A 19,963-nucleotide genomic window follows, 5' to 3' on the forward strand; every position below is an offset into this window, starting at 1 on the left:
GACACCTGCTTCATCACGGGGTTAGTCAGAGGCAGCATCTGGATCTCCCCTCTGAAGCCAAACACCAGGAAATTGATTACAAACGAACAAACACAGAGTACAGAAAGAATACCAGATTTCTAACTTTAAAGATAGGTCATTTTTAAGTCGACTCATTTCAACCAAGAACTTTCCAAAGCAGGACAGTTGCAGAAAATGTTGTATGCCTTGTAGAAGTTGTCAGCTCTCTCAGTTTGAGAACTAGATTCTTCTGTGTAATTATAAACCACCTTTGTAGTCATCAGGAAATAAACGGTGCCGTGAATCAAATAGTGTTGTGGATTTCGTTTGTTTTTGATTTTTACTTATTCTCAAATAGAAAACCCACAATGAAATCAACAAAAAGGTTTTTTGCAGGGACTATGAAAGTTAATCTACTCAACCCTTCCAAGGGTATAAGAAAAACCTTTCATTACAAACGGTTCAGCTATGATCACATTGTGTTTACTATATTTAGTGAGGGAAGAGTTGGCTTTTAAGAAACTATCAAAGATGCTTTAACATAAAGACAACTTATAAGGCCTCAGAAATCAAAGACCTTCAGCTGGTGTAGACAGATGCCAGACATGTGCGTGGAAAGAGGGGAAAGAGCAAAGAAAGTCCTGCTTTTCTTAGAAGCCAAAATGTAATGCTTCTTTATTTTATTTTATGTTTTTGCAGGGGGTGGAGACAATCTTTCTTCCAGTAGTTTTCTCTTTTAGTTGGATGGAACTCATCCTACCTCTTGTTTCTCCACTATCCTCTGGGGAAAGGGAAAAAAAAAAAAAATCCAACCCACCAACATGGAATCAAGCAGAGTGCGTTCCTCTGAGAGCAGGAGCAGCCAGTCAAGAGGAAGCTTTCTCAGGCGATGCCCTGCTTAACTACTTCTGGCTCCTTTTTTTTTTTTTTTTTTTTTTTAAAGCTATCTACTAGGTAAAGTAATTAGAGTAAGTTATTAGCCAGGACGATAAGCTTTTGTGTCAAGATTTGACACTTCAAAATAGCAAAGCAGCTGAAACTGCCAGAGTAAAGCTCTAGCTTCCAAAGCAGGGGCAGAAGCTATGGTATGGTAAACTATTACGCCAATAGGCCCCTAGCACCAAGAGTGAGGAAAGTGAAAGGGAAAAAGGCAAAGTTACATGGGGATTGATAATTCATTTAAACACAGGGACAGCAAGGCGCTGTCTTCCATTCTGTGCCTGATGGACATGAGTAACTACGGAGTCAGGCCACGGCCTGAAGATTCCTCCAACCACGCAACCACTGCCAATGGATCCAAGCTGGCACTCAAAAAGAAATGTGCCGCCTCAATTCTTGGGTAAGTGGGTATTAACAGTTCTTTGAAAATATTCCTAAGCTCTTCATTTATGTTTAGCCAATTTACACTAACGCTCTAATAAAGGATCACATTTTTTTAAAAAGAAAGATGGTATAACTGAACATGGAATCATGAGTACCCATCTCTCAGGTAGCCATACGTGAAGAAACTGAGGAAACCTCAGGTGGTGGGAGTTACTAGGTATGAAGGCACGAGGGGGTGGGGAGAATCGCCCCTGTAGCATTTTTTCAGGCAAATCCAACCTTACAAAGTACCAGTCAACTCAGATAGATTGAAGCCATGCTCTAGCCACCACGACCACTTCCTCTGTATTCACTACCGCCAAGCACTGTACTAAGTGTTTCTATATACTCATCTCATCTTCATAATACCACTGCAAGGTGGGTAGCCGCAGTGTCCCCACTTTACAGATGAGGAAACTAAGGTGACTACATACTTAAGGAGCTTGTGCAAGGTCACAGAGCTAGTGCCAGAGCTAGGATATGAACTTAGGGAGTCTAGCTCTGGAGCCTGTGCTCTTAGCTCACAGGAAACTGCCTCTGTGCTAGGATCTGTATTAATCTGACAATTACTGAGAATCCACTATGTGTACATGCCATGCCCTCAAGCAATTCAAAATAGAGAGAGAAAGATCAAAATGCCAACAATCAACTTCAACGCAAAGGCATTATGAAAGAGGTGCTATGATAGAGGTTCAAGTGTGTTAGCCTATGAAGAAGGAATCATTAATTCTGCCTGGGGCAAGAATGAGGTCTACTTCAGAGAGAGAGAGAGAGAGAGAGAGAGACAGAGAGAGACAGAGAGACAGAGACAGAGAGAGAGAGACAGAGAGAGACAGAGAAATCAGAGCCTGGTAGGATGTAGACAGGAAGCTGCTAGACCTCTCCCTGGGAGCCTGGTCATGTGGTAACACTGGGTCAAGTAAATAGAGCATCTTTTTAGGCCAATCTCTATGTAGTCATGACTGTGGAGACTTGAACAAGAAATGACAATTTAGTCAATGACTAAGTGACTAATGAGAAGTGGGTAGATATGGAAAACCTCATGAGTTGCCATGACTATCCTCTGTTGCCTAGATTCATTCAACATCTACTATTACCGTTTATACAAATTAAATCCTCACAACACTTCCAGGATCTCTACAGCCTTCTTTACTTCTAAAAGTCAAATCAGAGTTGGCTGCCCTTTGGAGCCCACTTACTTCTGCCGACTGGGCAGTATGTAGCCAGCACTGGGCAGCGTGCTTTCATATCTATGACCACTGAATTCTTTCAACAACCCTAACGTGGGTGTTACTACTGTCCCCATTTTTATTTTATCTCTTTAAAGTTTATTTGAGAGAGACAGAGAGAGCTCAGGGTGGGAACAAGGGCAGAGACAGGGAGAGAGGGAGAATGCTCTGTCCGTGTGGTCAGTGCACAAAGCCTGATGTGGGGCTCAAACCCACAAACCATGAGATCATGACCTGAGCCGAGATCAAGAGTTAAACACTCAATTGAATAAGCCACCCAGGTGCCCCAATACTATCTCCATTTTTAAAAGAAAAGGACAGAAAGATTCAGAAAAATCAAGTAAGTAGCCCAAGACCAGATGGGTAGGCAGGATTAAGTACACAGGTAGGAACTGAACATCACCATCCTGATTTGAAGTCTGGTACTCTCTCATCCAGCCCTGCTGTCCTTTTTCTTGGGAAAAGATCACCAGCACGCTGGCTGAATCATCTAGCTGGCAGACTACATAGCTATCAAGATAGCAAGAGAGAAAAAATGTGAGTTTTCATAAGATCTGTAGCAACCCAACAGCACAGCCTAATCTCGCATCAGGCTCTAGCTCAAAGTGACCACACTTTCAGCCTACAGACACCGCAGGAAATCAGGACTCCTTGTTCTTGCTGACTTAGCACCTGGTAGGTGCTCAAATTTCTTTAACAACATCAATATGACATCTGCCAACATGGGTGCCATTTAGGGCTTTTCAAGCATATGAAGATACCAATGACTTGAATACATTACCCATTAGTGCTTTGGGGTAGAGATTTGGTTCAGAAGAGGCATAATAAAAAATAAGCTGTAATCAGTCCTATAACCTAAAGAATATACTATTTCACAAATTGACCACACCACTAAAATAACAAATAAAATTCTCTGCTGTGCTCTCAATGCAATGGCTGGAAAGAAACATCACCTCTCTCTAGGTCTCCTTTATACACATGCACCCCAAATCACAACTGCGGAATGCATCAGCAACCAACATTACTGACAGCTTAAATAGGTTATACTTAGCTGTGTCCTATCCTAGACTCACTAGTGCCAAAATCAAAGCTCTCCTAAAGAGAAACGTGGAAACGAAGAATTTTTTAGTGCTAGTCTATACTCACATCTTCTAAACAAACTTAATCGGCCTCCATTATGCAGTCTCAAAATGAAAATTAGTCTAATGAGGCAAAATAACAGTATTCAAAGAAAAAATATTGTTTTTGTCTTAGAGTACAGTCTATTCACTGTTTCCGAATCTGGCTGTGTATCAATCATTTAAGGAACATTAAGAACAAAAAAAAAAAAAGACTTTTGTGATTTCATGCTAGACCTTACGAACCAGAATGTCTGGAGACGGTGGTCAAAAAACTGAATTTTTAGATGAGTACTCTGGGCCATTTTAACACAAATAACCCACGGATGAGCATTTGGGAATCACTAGCCATCTGAATCCTGTATCTTGTCTAAAGCAGGTGCTTGATGCTTACCAAAGCAATGGGAGCAGAAGCAGGAGAGGTGCAGCAAAAACTAGTCAGGGATACCAGGGTTGGTTGAATCACAGCAAATTTTTTTTAAAAATATTTTCTTATTTTTGAAAAAGAGAGCGTGAGCCAGGGAGAGGCAGAGAGAGAGGGAGACACAGAATCCAGCAGGCTCCAGGCTCTGAGCTGTCAGCACAGAGCCTGAAGCAGGGCTTGAACTCAAGAGCCGTGAGATCATGACCTGAAGCCAAGTCAGACGCTTAACCGACTGAGCCACCCCGGCGCCCCGGAATCACAGCAATTTTTCAAGTCTCACAAATTAAACGGTTGATTCTATATTACGTAGCCGCTGTAACATCTCCAGGTTCTTCTTTCTAGTTACAGCTCAACGTGAACAGGAGAAAACCAATGCACACGTAATTAAATGAAGAACACAGTTCAAAAAGCAGGTAATTGTATTTACGTTTCAAAACCAGAGAAAAACCCACATAAAGAAAACATACCAATCTTTTCTCTCCTACTTCCTGCCAGTGGAAGTTCCTTTCATTTCTTTCTAAGTTTTTAATATTCTCTGAGCCACAATAAAATTTTATGTGATGAAGATTAGAGAGGCTACGCCGTTTGAGAGTTTGGCTGCAGAGCCTGTATTTCACGCCACTTCATTACATTTTGTTAAGGATTTCCCTCTTCACCAAGAGGATTAGTTTTCTTCTCACTTCTTTGAATACTCTTCTTAGGTTGTTAGTGTGAACTAGGTTAATCTCTCTTTTTTTAACATATAAAAGATGAACAAACAAAATGTTCGATTTTATTTTATTTTTTAAATAGAACACTAAATTTAGTCTTAGAATTCTCTGTTTGGTAAGTTTCCAGTTACAAGGTCTTGGCTTCCCTTGAGCACAGTTTGAAACAAAATAATGCAGTTTGTTCCTACGGCTGGAACATGCAGAGTGGAGTGTGCAGGCAGAGAGGGCCTGGCTCCGGTCCAGTATTTCCAACCTTCTTAAACTGCCACTCTCCTCTCTGCTTCAAGAGCTGCAGATAAGCAAACAGGATTAGTTATTTCTAGGCCAGGAGAACTAGGAAAGCTTTACACACATCATTCGGGTATCCGTCCCATGACACAGGCTGGCATAGTCAGGAACAGGTAGAGTTCATCAGGAAAGGAGCGAAAATGAAGCCAGGTCTGAAAAAACAGCCTCGTGCACAAACTGGCCCTCTTAGGTGACGAGACCAGGCGGCACCAAGGTAAATGGATGCTGTTAGCGGGAGTGGGTGGGAGGGGACTGGGGCAAGGTTGGGAAGGTACCCGTCTCTGCACACCTACGACACTCAGTATCACTCACCCACGTCCTCCACCACTACACTTAGGAAGAAACTGACAGGGAGAAGACATTTGGCGGTTTTTCTCCCCTAAATGAGGTACTATCAGAAAAGTAACCATTCTTTTCATAGTTGTGAGTACTACACAAATAATTAGATGTGGAGGCTCAATTAATTAGGTGATGGTCTTGTCACTCAACTGTGCTTCCTTCCTCAGAAATTGTTTTAAAAAACGTCTGCTGAGGGGCGCCTGGGTGGCTCAGTCGGTTAAGCGCCTGACTTCAGCTCAGGTCATGATCTCACGATTCGTGAGTTCGAGCCCCGCACTGGGCTCTGTGCTGATAGCTTGGAGCCTGGAGCCTGCTTTGGATTCTGTGTCTCCCTCCCTCTCTGACCTTCCCCTGCTCACGTTCTCTCTCTCTCTCTCTCCCAAAAATAAATAAACATTAAAAACAAGTCAGCTGAATAAAACAAACAAATTAATTAATTAAAACAAATAAAATACTTTCCTTTAGAAAGCAAATATGCCTTTGTCATCATTTACTAGATATTCTCGGTTTACAAAACTTCTTGCACTACCCCTAAATTATAGAAGGAGCGATTAGGGCCAAGATGCCCAGGGGCTGACAGGAACCGCAGTAATAGAGGCCTGAAGCCACAGTGAATTGGGGAGGATACCGCCCAGGGACCCACCAAGGCCGCGCTCATGGCTGGGGTGAGGCTAGGGGACGGGTGAATGTAACAACCACAGACACAGTGGGTTCAATCTGAGCAGTGCTCATGGGCGAGTGCGTCAGTTAGAAATTCACGTATCGCCCTTCTTTTTCCCTGGTGCTGGGTGGGGCCGGGCATATAGCAAGTGCTTACAAAATCTGAAATAAAATGTTCTGAATGTGCATTCAAAGGTGATGGGTTTCCATCCCATCTCTGCTGGCAGAGACAAGCATCTTAGACAAGACACTGCAACCTTCCCAGGGCCAGATACTCTCATCTGCAAAGGGAGAAGAGAACCAACCAACTAGCTTCTAGGGTTGCTGCAAAAACTAATGAACACACACACACAGGATTAGCACAATGCCCGGCACATCGTAGGTGGTTGAAAAAGGTTAACTTAGAAGAATTTTAACAGGGTGTGAGGGAGAACTGGGGACCTCCCTTATAAAACACAGGGGTATGAATCTGAATGAGGGCGTTCTACACACTTAGTCCACTGATGCGGTCAACACACCTCTTTGGCAGTCTTGGAACGATTTACAAGCTACACAAGAAGTTCCTCTAATTACTATACAATCAGGGACTTATTTTTTACCCAAACCAGTATTAACCAGCTCCATCAGCCACCTTATCCTTCGGACTGGGCTCGGACTATTTCTTTGGCTCTCTAGGAGAATTCTCAAATTCCCTCAGTGGGAGGATATTTTAACAATGTGCCTATGGCTCCTTTGACAGGTCCCACGGCTAGGGTTCTGATAATAGTTTGAGGTGACACCCAATAAACATACCTGATCCCCAAGGCAAGCGCTGTGAAGGGACTATGAGTCATTTGTATGTGTCATCCTCCTGGCTGTTTCTCCCTTTCCTGAAGCCACACAGCATCCTAAGGCCCTAAGGTCCTAGGACCTAACCTTGGTCAGTTTACTTCATCTCTCTGAGGGGATGAACCATTCTGTGAAATGGGGATAATACTGATCTTCCAGGACTCTTCTTGGAATTACAGGACACCATGTCCATAAAGGTCTTGTCTTAGACCGACCTGCTATCCGTAAGACTTACAAAAAGTAATAAAAAAAAAAAAAGCACCAGGAGTTAAATTCAGATATAAAAATCTGGAAGAAAAATGGGGCCTTTGTGCCAGAAGAGATCACACTGAAGTATTTACATTAGAGAACAAGATTTAGGTAAGCCTTCCCTATTTATCATTTATAAAGGAAAACAATCAATATGCATTAACTGAGCAAAGAGAACAAAAACTCACATTTTTCTTATATAGAGTATCACATTATTGACCAAGAAAAGCCTGAAATGAGTATTACTTGACTCTGAACTAAATATTGCTGGGTTCATCTCTATTGACACAGTCATCTATATAGAAAATGGCACTCTGGGGGCGCCTGGGTGGCGCAGTCGGTTAAGCGTCCGACTTCAGCCAGGTCACGATCTCGCGGTCCGTGAGTTCGAGCCCCGCGTTGGGCTCTGGGCTGATGGCTCGGAGCCTGGAGCCTGTTTCCGATTCTGTGTCTCCCTCTCTCTCTGCCCCTCCCCCGTTCATGCTCTGTCTCTCTCTGTCCCAAAAATAAACATTGAAAAAAAAAAAAAAAGAAAATGGCACTCTGGAGTGTTCGACAGTTTTCATCTTTCAGATGCTTGATGGTCCTGAGGAGGATCAAGCCTACATCTTATCAAACAAAATTGAGAAAAATGTGGTTTGCCAAGGTAATGATAGGCCACATCTTGGTTTATCAAGAGAGGGCCATCAGAAACCTCAGGCAAGAGGGGCACCTGGGTGGCTCAGTTGGTTAAGCATCCCACTTGGACTCAGGTCATGATCTCATGGTCTGTGAGTTCGAGCCCTGTGTCGGACTCTGTGCTGACAGCTCAGAGCCTGGAGCCTGCTTCAGATTCTGTGTCTCCCTCTCTCTACCCCTCTCCTGCTCATGCTCTGTGTCTCTCTCTCAAAAACAAATAAACATTAAAAAAAAAAAAAAAAAAGAAGAAGAAGAAACCTCAGGCTATTAAAACAACCTTTGCATTCCCCGTGTCATTGAAAAGACAATGAAAAGTCACTACTAAGGAAATAAAAGGCAACAGTTAGAAAACTTTAGGGGCACCTGGCTGGCTCAGCTGGAACAGCAGGCAACTCTTGGTCTCAGGGTCATGAGTTCAAGCCCTACGTTGGGCACAGAGATTACTTAAGTAAATAAAACTTAAAAAAATAAAAAAAACACTTTAAATTCTTAAGTTGGAGAAGTACAAAGGCTTGGATAAAATTGATGTCTGCTCACCTACTGTATCCCTGGAGAAATTACACATCGGGATGCTGTTGACCACATGTGAGATATAAGAAGAACCACCCCCTTCTTCCTAAAGAGGTTTCTACTATGAATCATTAAAATTCAGAAGTTATTTAAAAATCAACTGTTTTTAAACAAAAAGTTTAAGTCAAAGTGATACATGTATATAGCCTTAAAACAAAACTACAAAAAGCTCAAAAAAAAGTCCTTAACCTTAATTCCTAGTATTCACATTCAACACAGTATTTATCTATTTCTAAATAACGATTTCCTAATTTTAAACAGTATTTTACTTCGCATTATAGATGTTAACTTCTTATAAATATATATATTTATACATATAATATATATATTTATACACACACACACACACACACACACACACACACACTATAGGCCAGACTCCATTCTAAGGACTCTGTAAGCACTAATTCATTTGAATTTTACTTGATATGAGGTCATCGGTGCCCTGAACAAAGTGGTTTCAGTGGAAAGGATGAGGCTAAACCCTAACAGCAGACTGGGGAGAGGAGAGGGGGAGAATTAGACAGTTAATAGAAGTAACTGTCAAGGAATTTTGTTCTAAAAGGGAGAATAAAAATGGGATAAAGGGGATGTGGAAGTTTTGTTTTGAAGTTTGGGAGCTATTCCACCATATCAGCAAGCTCCTAAGAATAGCCAATAGAGAAGCAAACAGACACATCAGAGAGGAGCTCAATGTCAGAGGAATTCTCTTAAGGTAGTAAGAAGGAACCTGTAGCATCACCTTCCGAATAAGGCATTCTTTGACCATCGACCTAAAAATGCAATGCCTTACCCTTCCCATTCAGTCTCCTTCTTCATTTTATTATACTCCTTAGTATTAATCATTAGCTACCGTACTATATATTTAACTTAGTTTACTGAAGGTCTACCTACTAGAACATAAGCTTCGTGAGGACAGGGATTTTTGTCTCTTGTATCCCCACTGCCTTAAAATGGGGCCATGAAAAATACCAGTTGAATGAAGTCAGGTGGATCAGCAGAGTTGAGGGTTGGCCCTCAAGAGAACTGATGGTGTGTCCACAACCGAGAAGGCAGAGTGGAGGAACAGGGACCTCAGGAGGTTGATGAGGTATGGTAGCGGCTTCCATTAGACACACACGGAATTTCAGGTGAGAAATCATTTTTCCCCGAGAAGCACCAGATACTGCTGCACCATCTTCTGGGTTCTAGAACTGCCCCTGCCAAATCTCATGCAATTTTAATTCTTAACCTTTGCATAAGAACTGCTTTGTCTCTATCTCTGTGTTGTAACATTTCACGATGAAGGGGCTTGGTATCTTCTTTTTCAACTTTTCAAAAATTCTGAAATATATATACATATAAAATTATGTATATCATATAATCAACGTAAAAAAAATTTTTTTTAAGTCTATTCGCTTTTGAGAGACAGAGTGAGAGTGGGGGAGAGGCAGAGAGAGGGAGACACAGAAACCAAAGCAGGCTCCAGACTCCCAGCTGTCAGCACAGAGCTCAACGCAGGGCTCAAACCCATGAACTGTGAGATGATGACCTGAGCCAAAGTTGGACGCTTAATCGACTGAGCCACTCAGGTGCTCCCATATAATCAACTTAAAAAAAAAAAAAAAACACAAACTTAAGAATCTGAAATCCAGCACCCTGGCTTCATGGTTGGCAAACTACAGCCTGAAGGCCAAGTCTGTCCTGCCTATTTTTGTAAATAAAGTTTTGCTGGAACACAGGCTCTCCCACTAGTTTACGGATTGTAAACTATAAGGTTGTAGTCCAGTAATTACAAGACGGTTTGGATTACAAAGCCATATTTACTATTGGACGCCTGACAGAATAGTTTGCTGATTCCCTAACCAAGCTCAAGACAGAAAACAATACTGTTGATGTCCCTTGTATGCCTCTTTCTGACTATACTGTTTTCACTCCTTTTGAGGAAACTGCTACCTAAATTTTGTGTTATCATATCTTTTGCCCCCATGCAGTTTGTATGTATCCCTAAGTAATATCCCTTTTAATTTCTCTTACTTGAATTTTATGTGAATGAAACCATACTGTATATTCTTCAGTAGCTTCTTTCACTCAAAAGTCTGTATTAAAGACCTAATCATGTTGGTAGGTTAGTTCTTTTTCAGTGATAACAGGACTCCATTGTATGACTATACCATAATTTATCTGTTCTCTGTTGGTGGTCATGCAGCCTCTGTCCAGGTTTAAAAAACAAAAGCAAAAGACCCAATGCTGCTATGAACATACTTGTACATGAACCCCACTATAAATGACCAATGAGTGTGTGTAGGTAGGTGTATGCACACACACATGCATGCACACGTACACACACACAAACACACACAATTCTACCCAGGGATGGAAGTGCTGAGTTTTGAGTGTATGCAAATAATTGTGCCACATACTTTTCAGAGTAGTTCATGAATTCCCCAATGCAATTTCGATAGAACACTTGACTTTATCAGACATCGCATTTTTGCAAACCTAGTATTTTAATCATTGTAATTTTAATTTGCTTGTCTATGATTACTAAGGCAGTTGAGCATCTTTCCACATATTTTATTAGCCATTTTCTTCTGTGAAATGCCGATTTGTGCTTTTGGCCAATGTTTCCATTGATAGACTTGTCTTCTGCTTTTCAACTGCAGTAGTTCTTTACATATTTCAGATATTAATACTCTGTCAGTTGTTACATATGGCAAATATCTCAACTCCAGCTTGTGATGTGTCTTTTCATTCTCTGAATATTTTTTAATGAACAAACTTTCCCAATTTTAATCTTTTCCTTTATACAATGTACATTTTGGATTATTTGGTTAAATTTCTCCCTACTCCAAGATCACAGATATTATTCTATTTTGTCTTCTAGAAGGTTTAAAACTTTGCCTTTCACACTTAAGTCCTTGACGCATTTGAGATTCGGTTTTGCAGAGAGTGTAAGATAGAAATCGTCTCCCTTTTCTTCCCCATGTGGATAATCAATTATTGAAAGCTCCATCCGTTCCCTCAGATTTTACAATGCCACTTCAGTTGTCTATCGAGAGCCCCACACACATGGCCTGTTTCTGCAATGTCGATCCTGTTCCGTCAAGACGATTTGTGTATTCCTGTGCATTACTAGCATCTTAATTACTACAGCCCTACAAAAAATGTTGATAGCGGGTAAAGCAAGTTTCCATGACCCATTCTTTTTCTTCAAGTATGTCTTTGCTCTTCCTTGGACTCTTCTGCATTAATTTTAGAATCAGTTTGCCAAGCACTGTGTAAAATCCTAATGGGATTTTCAATGGAACTGTATGCAATCTATATAGATCATTTTAGAGTGGGATGGCATCTTAAATACATTGTCTTCCTATTCATGAACTTACCATGCTTCTCGGTCTATTGGTGACCCTATGAATCTTCCCTTTTAATATGTTAATGTGGTAAGCTATACGAACAGACTTTTCTAATATTATCAACCTTACATTTCTGGAACAAACCCAACTTAGTTATTATGAATTATATTTTTCATACATTTGCTACCAGTTTCTTTAAAACTATTATGTTTATGACTGAGATTGGCTGATAAACTTTCTTTCCTGTGTTATCTCCTGTGTGGCTGCATGTTGAGGTTACACAATTATCACAAGAAAAGGTGGAGTGTATTCCTTCTTTCTAGACTCTCAAGAAGTTTGTCTAAGACTGCAGGGATCTATCTGTTCCTTGAGATGTTTGACAAAACATATCTGTAAAACCATCTGAGTGTTTCAGAAAAAAAGAAATTATACACTGACTCAACTTCTATAAATTAAATGACCTATTCAATTTTTCTTTCTTGATTCAATTTTGATAAATTATGTTTTACTGTCCATTGCACCTTAGTTTTTAAATACGGGCATAACACTGATAATAGTATTTTCTTATTATTTTTAAAAATCTCTGCTTCATCTGCTCTTTGTGCTTGTTGATTTATTCTTGAATTCATTTTAGTTTTGGGAAAGAACAGAAATAGTTTTGTGTGTTTAATCTATTATATTTACCTAAACAAAAAATCACACAGAAGGTACATTCTTCCTTATCTATAAAAAGGAGGCAATACCAGAACCTACCACACACTGTTTTAGTGAGGATTAAATGAGTTAGTAATTGCAAAGTGCTTAGCACAGTGCCTGGCACATATTAAGAGTTCAAAATATCATAATTTTATTATAGGGAATTTAAATTAAATCAATATGATGTCTTTTTGTTCTACTGAAATTTAATACTCCAATATAACAGTAACTGGTTATGGACTACACTTCAAAAAAATTTTTAGTGTTTATTTATTTTTGAGACAGACAGAGACAGAGCATGTGGTCGGGGTGGGGGGGAGGGCCAGAGAGAGAGGGAGACACAGAATCCAAAGCAGGCTCTAGGCTCTGAGCTGTCAGCACAGGGCTCGAACCCATGAACTGTGAGATCGTGACCTGAGCTGAAGTCGGACACGTAACCGACTGAGTCACCCAGCCACCCCTAATGTTTCTTTATTTTTGAGAGAGGGAGCAGGGCAGGGACATAAAAAGAGGAAGACAGAGAATCCTGAATAGGGTCTGCACTGCCAATGCAGAGCCCAATGCGGGGCTCGAACCCACAAACCATGAGATCATGACCTGAGCCGAAATCAAGAATCAGATGCCAAACCAACTGAGCCAGACAGGCACCCCTGGACTAGACTCTTTCAACTGTACTTCTATTCTTTTTTCATTTTTTTCCCAAAGTTTTATTTAAGTAATTTCTATACCCAACATGGGGCTTGAACTCACGACCCCGAGAGCAACAGTCACACGCTCCTCCGACTGACCCAGCCAGGTGCTCCCTGACCGTACTTTTATTCTCACTGGCCTCATAAAGACACAGCGGCAATCCTCTAGTTCTGAAACTCAGTCTGGGTGTTCAGGTCCTAAGATTATTAACTGCACTCCTACTTTAAAATAAAATGCAAAACAAAGCAAGAGGTCTCCTCTGGGATGTTTTCCCCTTGAGGGCAAGGGCCATGCTTTTATCACCAAGCATATGCTATGAGCCTGGCACAATGAAAAAACTGTGAGTTCTTGACAAGCAAACAACACCAAAGAAATAATAAAATAATGAAGTTATGATGAAAATCATAAAGAAAACTCTAATAGCCTCACAAAGTTTTCATTATTAGGTGCCTTATAGTAATATGTAAACACTCAACTGATTTTATCCATAGACCCTTCATTAGGGAAACTCTCACTATAAGAAGGTCTTTCTACCCTCTCTAACAGAGAGGTACCTGTTAGGCATTCCACTCCCAGTCAATTTCTGTATGTAAGTTTAACCTCAAAAGAAAAATAATACTATAAAGAGATATTGAACTTCAGTTAATAATAAACATGCTCAATTATTTAGGCGGATGTATACTGATGTCTGTGATTTACTTTAAAATGCGTCATAAAATATGATGGATTGATGGACAGCATGTGGGATGGGCAGGTAAATAAATATGTGCCAAAACAAGCACAGTCAAGTGTTAATGGAAAAACCTAGATTGAATTCTATGGGTGTTTACTGTAAAATGATTTCTACTTTCTGTCTTTGAGAATTTTCCTTATGAAATATAGGGAATGATACAAACTCCTATACTTGGCAAGTTAAAAACAAAAAACTAAAATAAAAATATGAAAAAATGTTTATATTATACATATAGCAAAAGCTATTACAATATAAAAGACCTCATTCCAATTTATTAAAAAACAAAAAACAAGAGTCCTATAAGATAAATGGGAAAAGACATTAACAAAATATAAACAGAAAACAAACCCATGGAAAATATTCAGTAACCTGTAACCAAAGAGAAATAAAGCAAACCTGCAATACCATTTTATACCTATTTTATTAGCAAAATTAACACACAAATGCATGAACACACACACAATTCTGGCAAGGCTGCAGCAGAAATGGTAACTCATATACAGCTGGCAGCATTCACTATAAACAAATACAGCCTGTTTGGCAAGTGGTCTGGCAGTCCCTAAGTCACAGTGTTCATCAAGTGCTTTGACCTGATGGTCTAACTCATTCAAATACGAACTGCATCCGTCCAAAGCAGCCACAAGATGTTCACTGCAGTATTATCTACTAAAGGATTAAACTATGAACAACCTAAATGGCCATCGAAAGAAGAAAGATCTAGGGAATGATGACACATCAATACAATGGAATATGATGCAGACATGTAAAGAAAATGACAATGACGGAAGCTTATGTGAAAATATGCAAAGTGTTCATGACACGACCAAATGGAAGACTATTTATAACTGATTGTGAAGCTATAAGAATAAATGAAACATGCACTGTAAAGAAACATGAATAATTAATGAAAATGACATGTTGAGGGGATTGTGGCTGATTTTCTTCTAAAATTGTCTTTAATCTTTCTGATCCATCTTTCAATTACAGCAATTAAAAAGCCCATCTCATGAGTCTACTCACAGTGCTGAGTTTGCTGCAGATGATGAGAATCCGGCGTTCATACAGCATACTGGCATACAGATGTAACATGTTGTTTACATCCACAGCCACAAAATATTCTGTCAGATTTCTCTAGGAGAAACAAGAAGGGGAGATCGTAGCTTATTTTGTTTGCTCTTGTTACAGGCGGTATCTAAAAAAGCATGTGAAGCAAAAAATCATTAGAAAGTATACTCTCCTCTGCCCCTGTCCTATTCTTTCCACCTGGGAGGCTGAATCCCACTGTGTGTAAAATCATGAAATGCAAAGTTGGAAGAGACTTTAGAGACGAAGCACTTGTGTGTGGTGACTACAGTTTAAGTGAGGTCACAGGCAGCACTGTGTTGCTTTTCTTATCAGTTCCAAAGGGTGAGCAGGACAGGAAGTCTGCAATCTTACAAATGAGGAAACCGAGGCTCAGAGAGGGATGCCAAGATCAAAGAGTCTCATGAGCAATAAAGACAGGACTGCAGCTCCGATCTTCTGACCCCAGATCCTAAGACTTTCCCAATGCACTGCACCATACGCGTAGTCAAGAGAAAGTACCCAAGGACCAAAATGCTTTTGGCACAGAGCCCGTTTCTGTCCAACAGATCCCACCCGCAAAGGCTGGGCACGCTCCTCTCTTGTCATCACTGCTGGCGTCCCCCTCCTCCACAGTTTACACCCTCTGAAAGGACTCGGCAGGAATTGGAGCAATTTCGAAGATTTACAATTTCCAGGTATTTCACTCAAAAGGCAAAAAAAAAATTGCAGACAAGCAGCAAGTGGTGACAAAGCAGTGTTTTAACCAGCTTTTGTCTGTAGCCGGGACTTCATTTCTTTAATTAGTACTCTAGATTGGCCCTCTTTAGGTTTCAGAAAAAATACAATGTGTTTCATTTCTGCAATCCTTTCTATACCTACCTGACCTTAATAATATACATGAATATGTTAATTTCCTCAATGTTACAGGTTTTCAATGCCACACAATATAATCCTCTGAAAATGAAGGGGGTCAGGGAGGTAACACTACTGCCAAGGGGTTGCAATGTATAATGATGAAAGAGCCATAGCCCATAAATCCAAGAAAACCAGGTGGATTTTCCATGCAAAATAGCATAAAGTGCTTTTCAACAATATTACGGGTTGGGAAAAAGAATGGGCACTTATCTTATGATTTATTGTTGTTTGATTGGAATACCAGGTTAACCAGTGACCTTTATAGTGAGTGAATTAACAGTTCCATATACTGACTACCTACCAAGTACCAGGTACTATAGCAGATACTTTGTATGTGTGATCTTACGCACTTTCCACAAAACTCCAATGAGGCATTTCTCCCCCAATATATAAAGTACGTCTGAGAGAGATTCAGTAGCTGGTATAGTCAGAATTTGGACTCAGATCCAACTCCAGAGCCCATATATTTTCCCTTACGTTACATTGACCCACTTAAACATTTTTAAACATCTACAATACACACAGCTTTACATACGTTATTTCATTTGATCTTGAAACCACTCCTTGAACAGGTATTATCGTCTCTACATACAGATAAGAAAACAGAGGCAACAGATAAAATGAAGTAATATGACCAAGGTTACACACTATGTACATATTCAGTCTTGGGTGAGTTTGTCTCTAAGCCTGTGCTCATCGTTTATATCACCAAAAATTGTAGGTAAAAGTTGTATTCAGGAAAGAGAGCACAGCACAGGAACAAAGCAGGATCAAAGTATGCCTGCTGAAAGAGAAACACTGCTGTCAAGAACTGTTATCCCATGTACTGGGTAATCCTTATGTGCTGGACAACAGGTACTTTACCTGTGTTCTCTCTAATCTTTCTCAACAACGCTGGAAAAGGCAGTTTCATTTCCATTTTACAGATGTAGAAACTGAGGCTCAGGAGGGGTAAGTAGTCTGCAAAGGTCACCCAGCTAGAAAAGGCAGAGCCCAGTTTCAAAACCAGGTCTCCTGAATCTGAAACCCTTGCTCTAACCACCACGCCGACTTGCCTCTTCACAAACTTGAAAACCAAAAACAAGAAAGGCAGTCTCAATGAGTCAACAAGTGGATCTCTTGCCCAGTGGACTGAGGAGTGCTGAGCTGATGATGTCAGGGTGGGGTTTGTTCTGAAGACCGTGACATGGCAGAGCTATTCTCGCAAACAAAAATACAAGGCCCTCAGCTGAGCATTTCAGTAAAATGCTTAACTGCTGATGAATTACATAAATTTTTCTTTTAGGAGAGGATGGAAGTAAAAAGAAAATAGAAATGAGGAGCTTAAAGAAGGCCAGAAAGCCCATTAGCACTTTTGACAGATCCAAAGATAACTCTGAAGCCACCAAAACGTGGCCTCAAGAGTCTGCCAAGAAGCTTCACGCTGGGTAGAAATATGTTACACAGCTTGCCGTCCAAATAAGGAGACACAGCGTCAGAGACAAATCCTGCACCTTATTTTGGTGGGAGAAAAAAAAAAAAAAAATCATAAGGATACTTTTGTGGATGGGGAAGGAAACATTTCTGAAATAAAAACACCACTTGGTTGAGGCATAACCCCCAGGCCCAATCGGGTTCGGAGGGATTCAGGTGCTTGTTCCAAAAACTCTACACAGGTATGTTAAAAATATGTAACATTTAGCCAAATTCTCTCTAAACTGTCATGTACTTTTTTTGGTATTTCTCATCCCATCTGTGCTGATTACCAAGATATTTGTGTCTAAACAGAAGCTGTCTTTCTTATCTGCTTCCTCCCCTGCCTCTTTCCTTCTGGGAAGCCACCCGCCCAGGCGGGTGGGAGTGGGTGGGAGTGGCGACAGCCCCGGGAACTTCACTCAGCCTTGGGAGCACCTGTGGGGCAGAGCAGGCCATGGGAGCACCTGTGGGGCACAGCAGGCCTTGGGAGCAGCTGCAGGGAACATTTACAGTTTCCACCATGCTTCATCTCCGAAGAACACCCCCTTGGAGAAAGGGGTTTTCTCCCTTGTGCCTTAAAGGATCCAGTGGCTTAAGCCCCACCAATCCCCAATTTCTCAAACCTGCCATGCCTTTTCTTACCCTCAGGTCTTTACTTCTGTTGTTTCCTCCTCCTAGAATGCTCTTCTCCTCCTTGAGGACACCCATTTACTTTCCAAGACCCAGCTGAGATGTCACCTCCCCCTGGAAGTCTTCCTAGATTCCTCATTTGTCAAGCTCCTCCACTTTGAGCAGGCATGGTGATTGGTCTCTATCTTATAACCACTCAGCTACAAGTAGGTTTTTGTCACTTCACTGAGGTCCCTCTGGGTATAATGACATATCCCATCACCTAGCAGTTTGATGAAAGAATCAATAAGTAGAGAAAGCAGTGACTAAGACTCCTTAGCTGGACTAAGAGGAACACACCAGCCTGGAAGACAGACAAGGTGGTGTATTAGGAAGAACACAGCATTGACGTCAGAAAACCTGGGTCTGAGTTGGATGAAGTGATCAATGGTGAAGGGCTCATGGAAAACAAAATTGACACTAGCAACTCACAAAGTCAGATAAAATGGCAGGGGGGTGGGATTGGGACTTGTTTAAGGTGTGTGTGGCTCTATTTATTAAAAGTGTAAAGAAATAGGTGGTTTGTTCATCAGGTAATGGGGGAGGGGCTTCATGCAGAAGCAGGTGTTTACTTCACAGCCAGCTCAATCATGTATGTCTGATGGGTAAGACAAGAGTGTAGGGAATAACGAGAAGAGACGACTTCCATAGCAAGTTGTCCTAGGTCAAGACTGCAGCCAGAATATACTGTGAGCTTATATTTATAAAGGACACAAGGTATACTACTCTCCTAGCACTTTCCTTCAGTGGGACTAAATCTTCAACCTCCCATTTCTGTCTCCTGTAATCAGCCAATCAACAAACGTATTTAACTCCTACTATGTGTTTAGTACCAACCTGGGAGCTGGGCCTGCAGAGATTAAAGAAAAGATGATCCCCATTTTCCAGGAATTTAGCCTGGGGATGGCAATGGCATCAGTATGGTGTGCAAAGTACTGTGGTCCAGGCCGCACACACTCCAGGGCCGCCTGAGAAGGGCAGATTCAACTTTGCTGGACCGATACGGGAGGAAGGCTTGACAGAGGAGAAGATATTAGGTCTGGGCCTCCCACCAACGGTTCACTCAGTGGACACAGGAAGAAGCGTATTCCAAGCAGAGACAGAGGCAAGGAGGAGAGAAGAGCTCTTAGCAGTTCAGTAAAATGAAGAGCAGGGTTTAGAGCAGGGGACATGCTGGGGCAGGGGAACTGGGTGCAGATTCTGTGAGAGCCTAGACTTCCCTTGTGGGTCAGAGGGAGTTGCTGAAGGATCATGATATAATCACATATGTGTTTCGGAAAGATCTTCCTGGAGGTCCTATGGAGGACGCACAGGAGAGGGCAAGCAGGAGGCAGCACAATCAGTTAACAGGCTGGCGCCATATTCCCAGAATGAATGACTACAGCAAAAAAACTATTGAGATGAAAGCTTTGGATACAGATGTGACAGATCTCTGTAAAGTGGAATCACAGGACTTGATAATGAATTAGACCTGAGAAGTGGAGGGGGGAGGAAGAATCTCAGACAACGCTCAGGACTTCCAGGTTACGGAGTGCCACGCTTGTCCACTTGCCCGGTTTTTTAGAGGGAGAGTCCACTCACTTAATGTGGGATCAGTCCTCCTTGTAAAGAACCATCAATCCTGTCAAGCAAGGTGTTGCCGCTCACCTGGTCTTGGGCCTAGTGTCCTGGATTATAATGCCACCAAGGCTAAGTCTAAATCACCATTCCCTTTATTCCCTGACAATGAATTCTCTGTGTGACTCACCTACTGGGAAGGAAAATCTTGCTTAGAGGGACTATTTCCAGTGTCCAGACTCAGAAGGGTTCAGTTTTCTCAGTGCCAGTACGTTTTTAGGTTTAAGGACATTCTGTTTCCATTCATAGAGCTCAAGCATTATTTCAGTTACATATCAATGATGTGCCTTGTGAGCATTCTCCTATCTGCCTAGCATGTATTATGGGCTTACT

General features: G+C 41.2%; 1 protein-coding gene across 18 annotated transcripts in view; it reads right to left on the reverse strand.

Moving 5' to 3' along the window:
* DENND1A (DENN domain containing 1A) overlaps positions 1-19,963 on the reverse strand; it is a 511,997-nt gene that overhangs the window by 226,951 nt on the left and 265,083 nt on the right. For 17 of the 18 annotated variants that reach the window (XR_005792696.1, XM_040482264.1, XM_040482268.1 and 14 more), the window contains one exon: positions 14,930-15,040. The exons of the other annotated variant lie outside the window; for it this stretch is intronic. Coding sequence is in view for 16 of the 17 variants with exons in the window: in XM_040482264.1 (XP_040338198.1) it covers positions 14,930-15,040 (111 nt within the window). In the remaining variant the exon portion in view is untranslated. The remainder of the gene's footprint in view (positions 1-14,929; positions 15,041-19,963) is intronic. 18 annotated transcript variants of the gene reach the window in all.

Source organism: Herpailurus yagouaroundi, unplaced genomic scaffold (assembly GCF_014898765.1).
Source record: "Herpailurus yagouaroundi ecotype Mexico unplaced genomic scaffold, PumYag 160, whole genome shotgun sequence".
Lineage (NCBI taxonomy): Eukaryota > Metazoa > Chordata > Mammalia > Carnivora > Felidae > Herpailurus > Herpailurus yagouaroundi.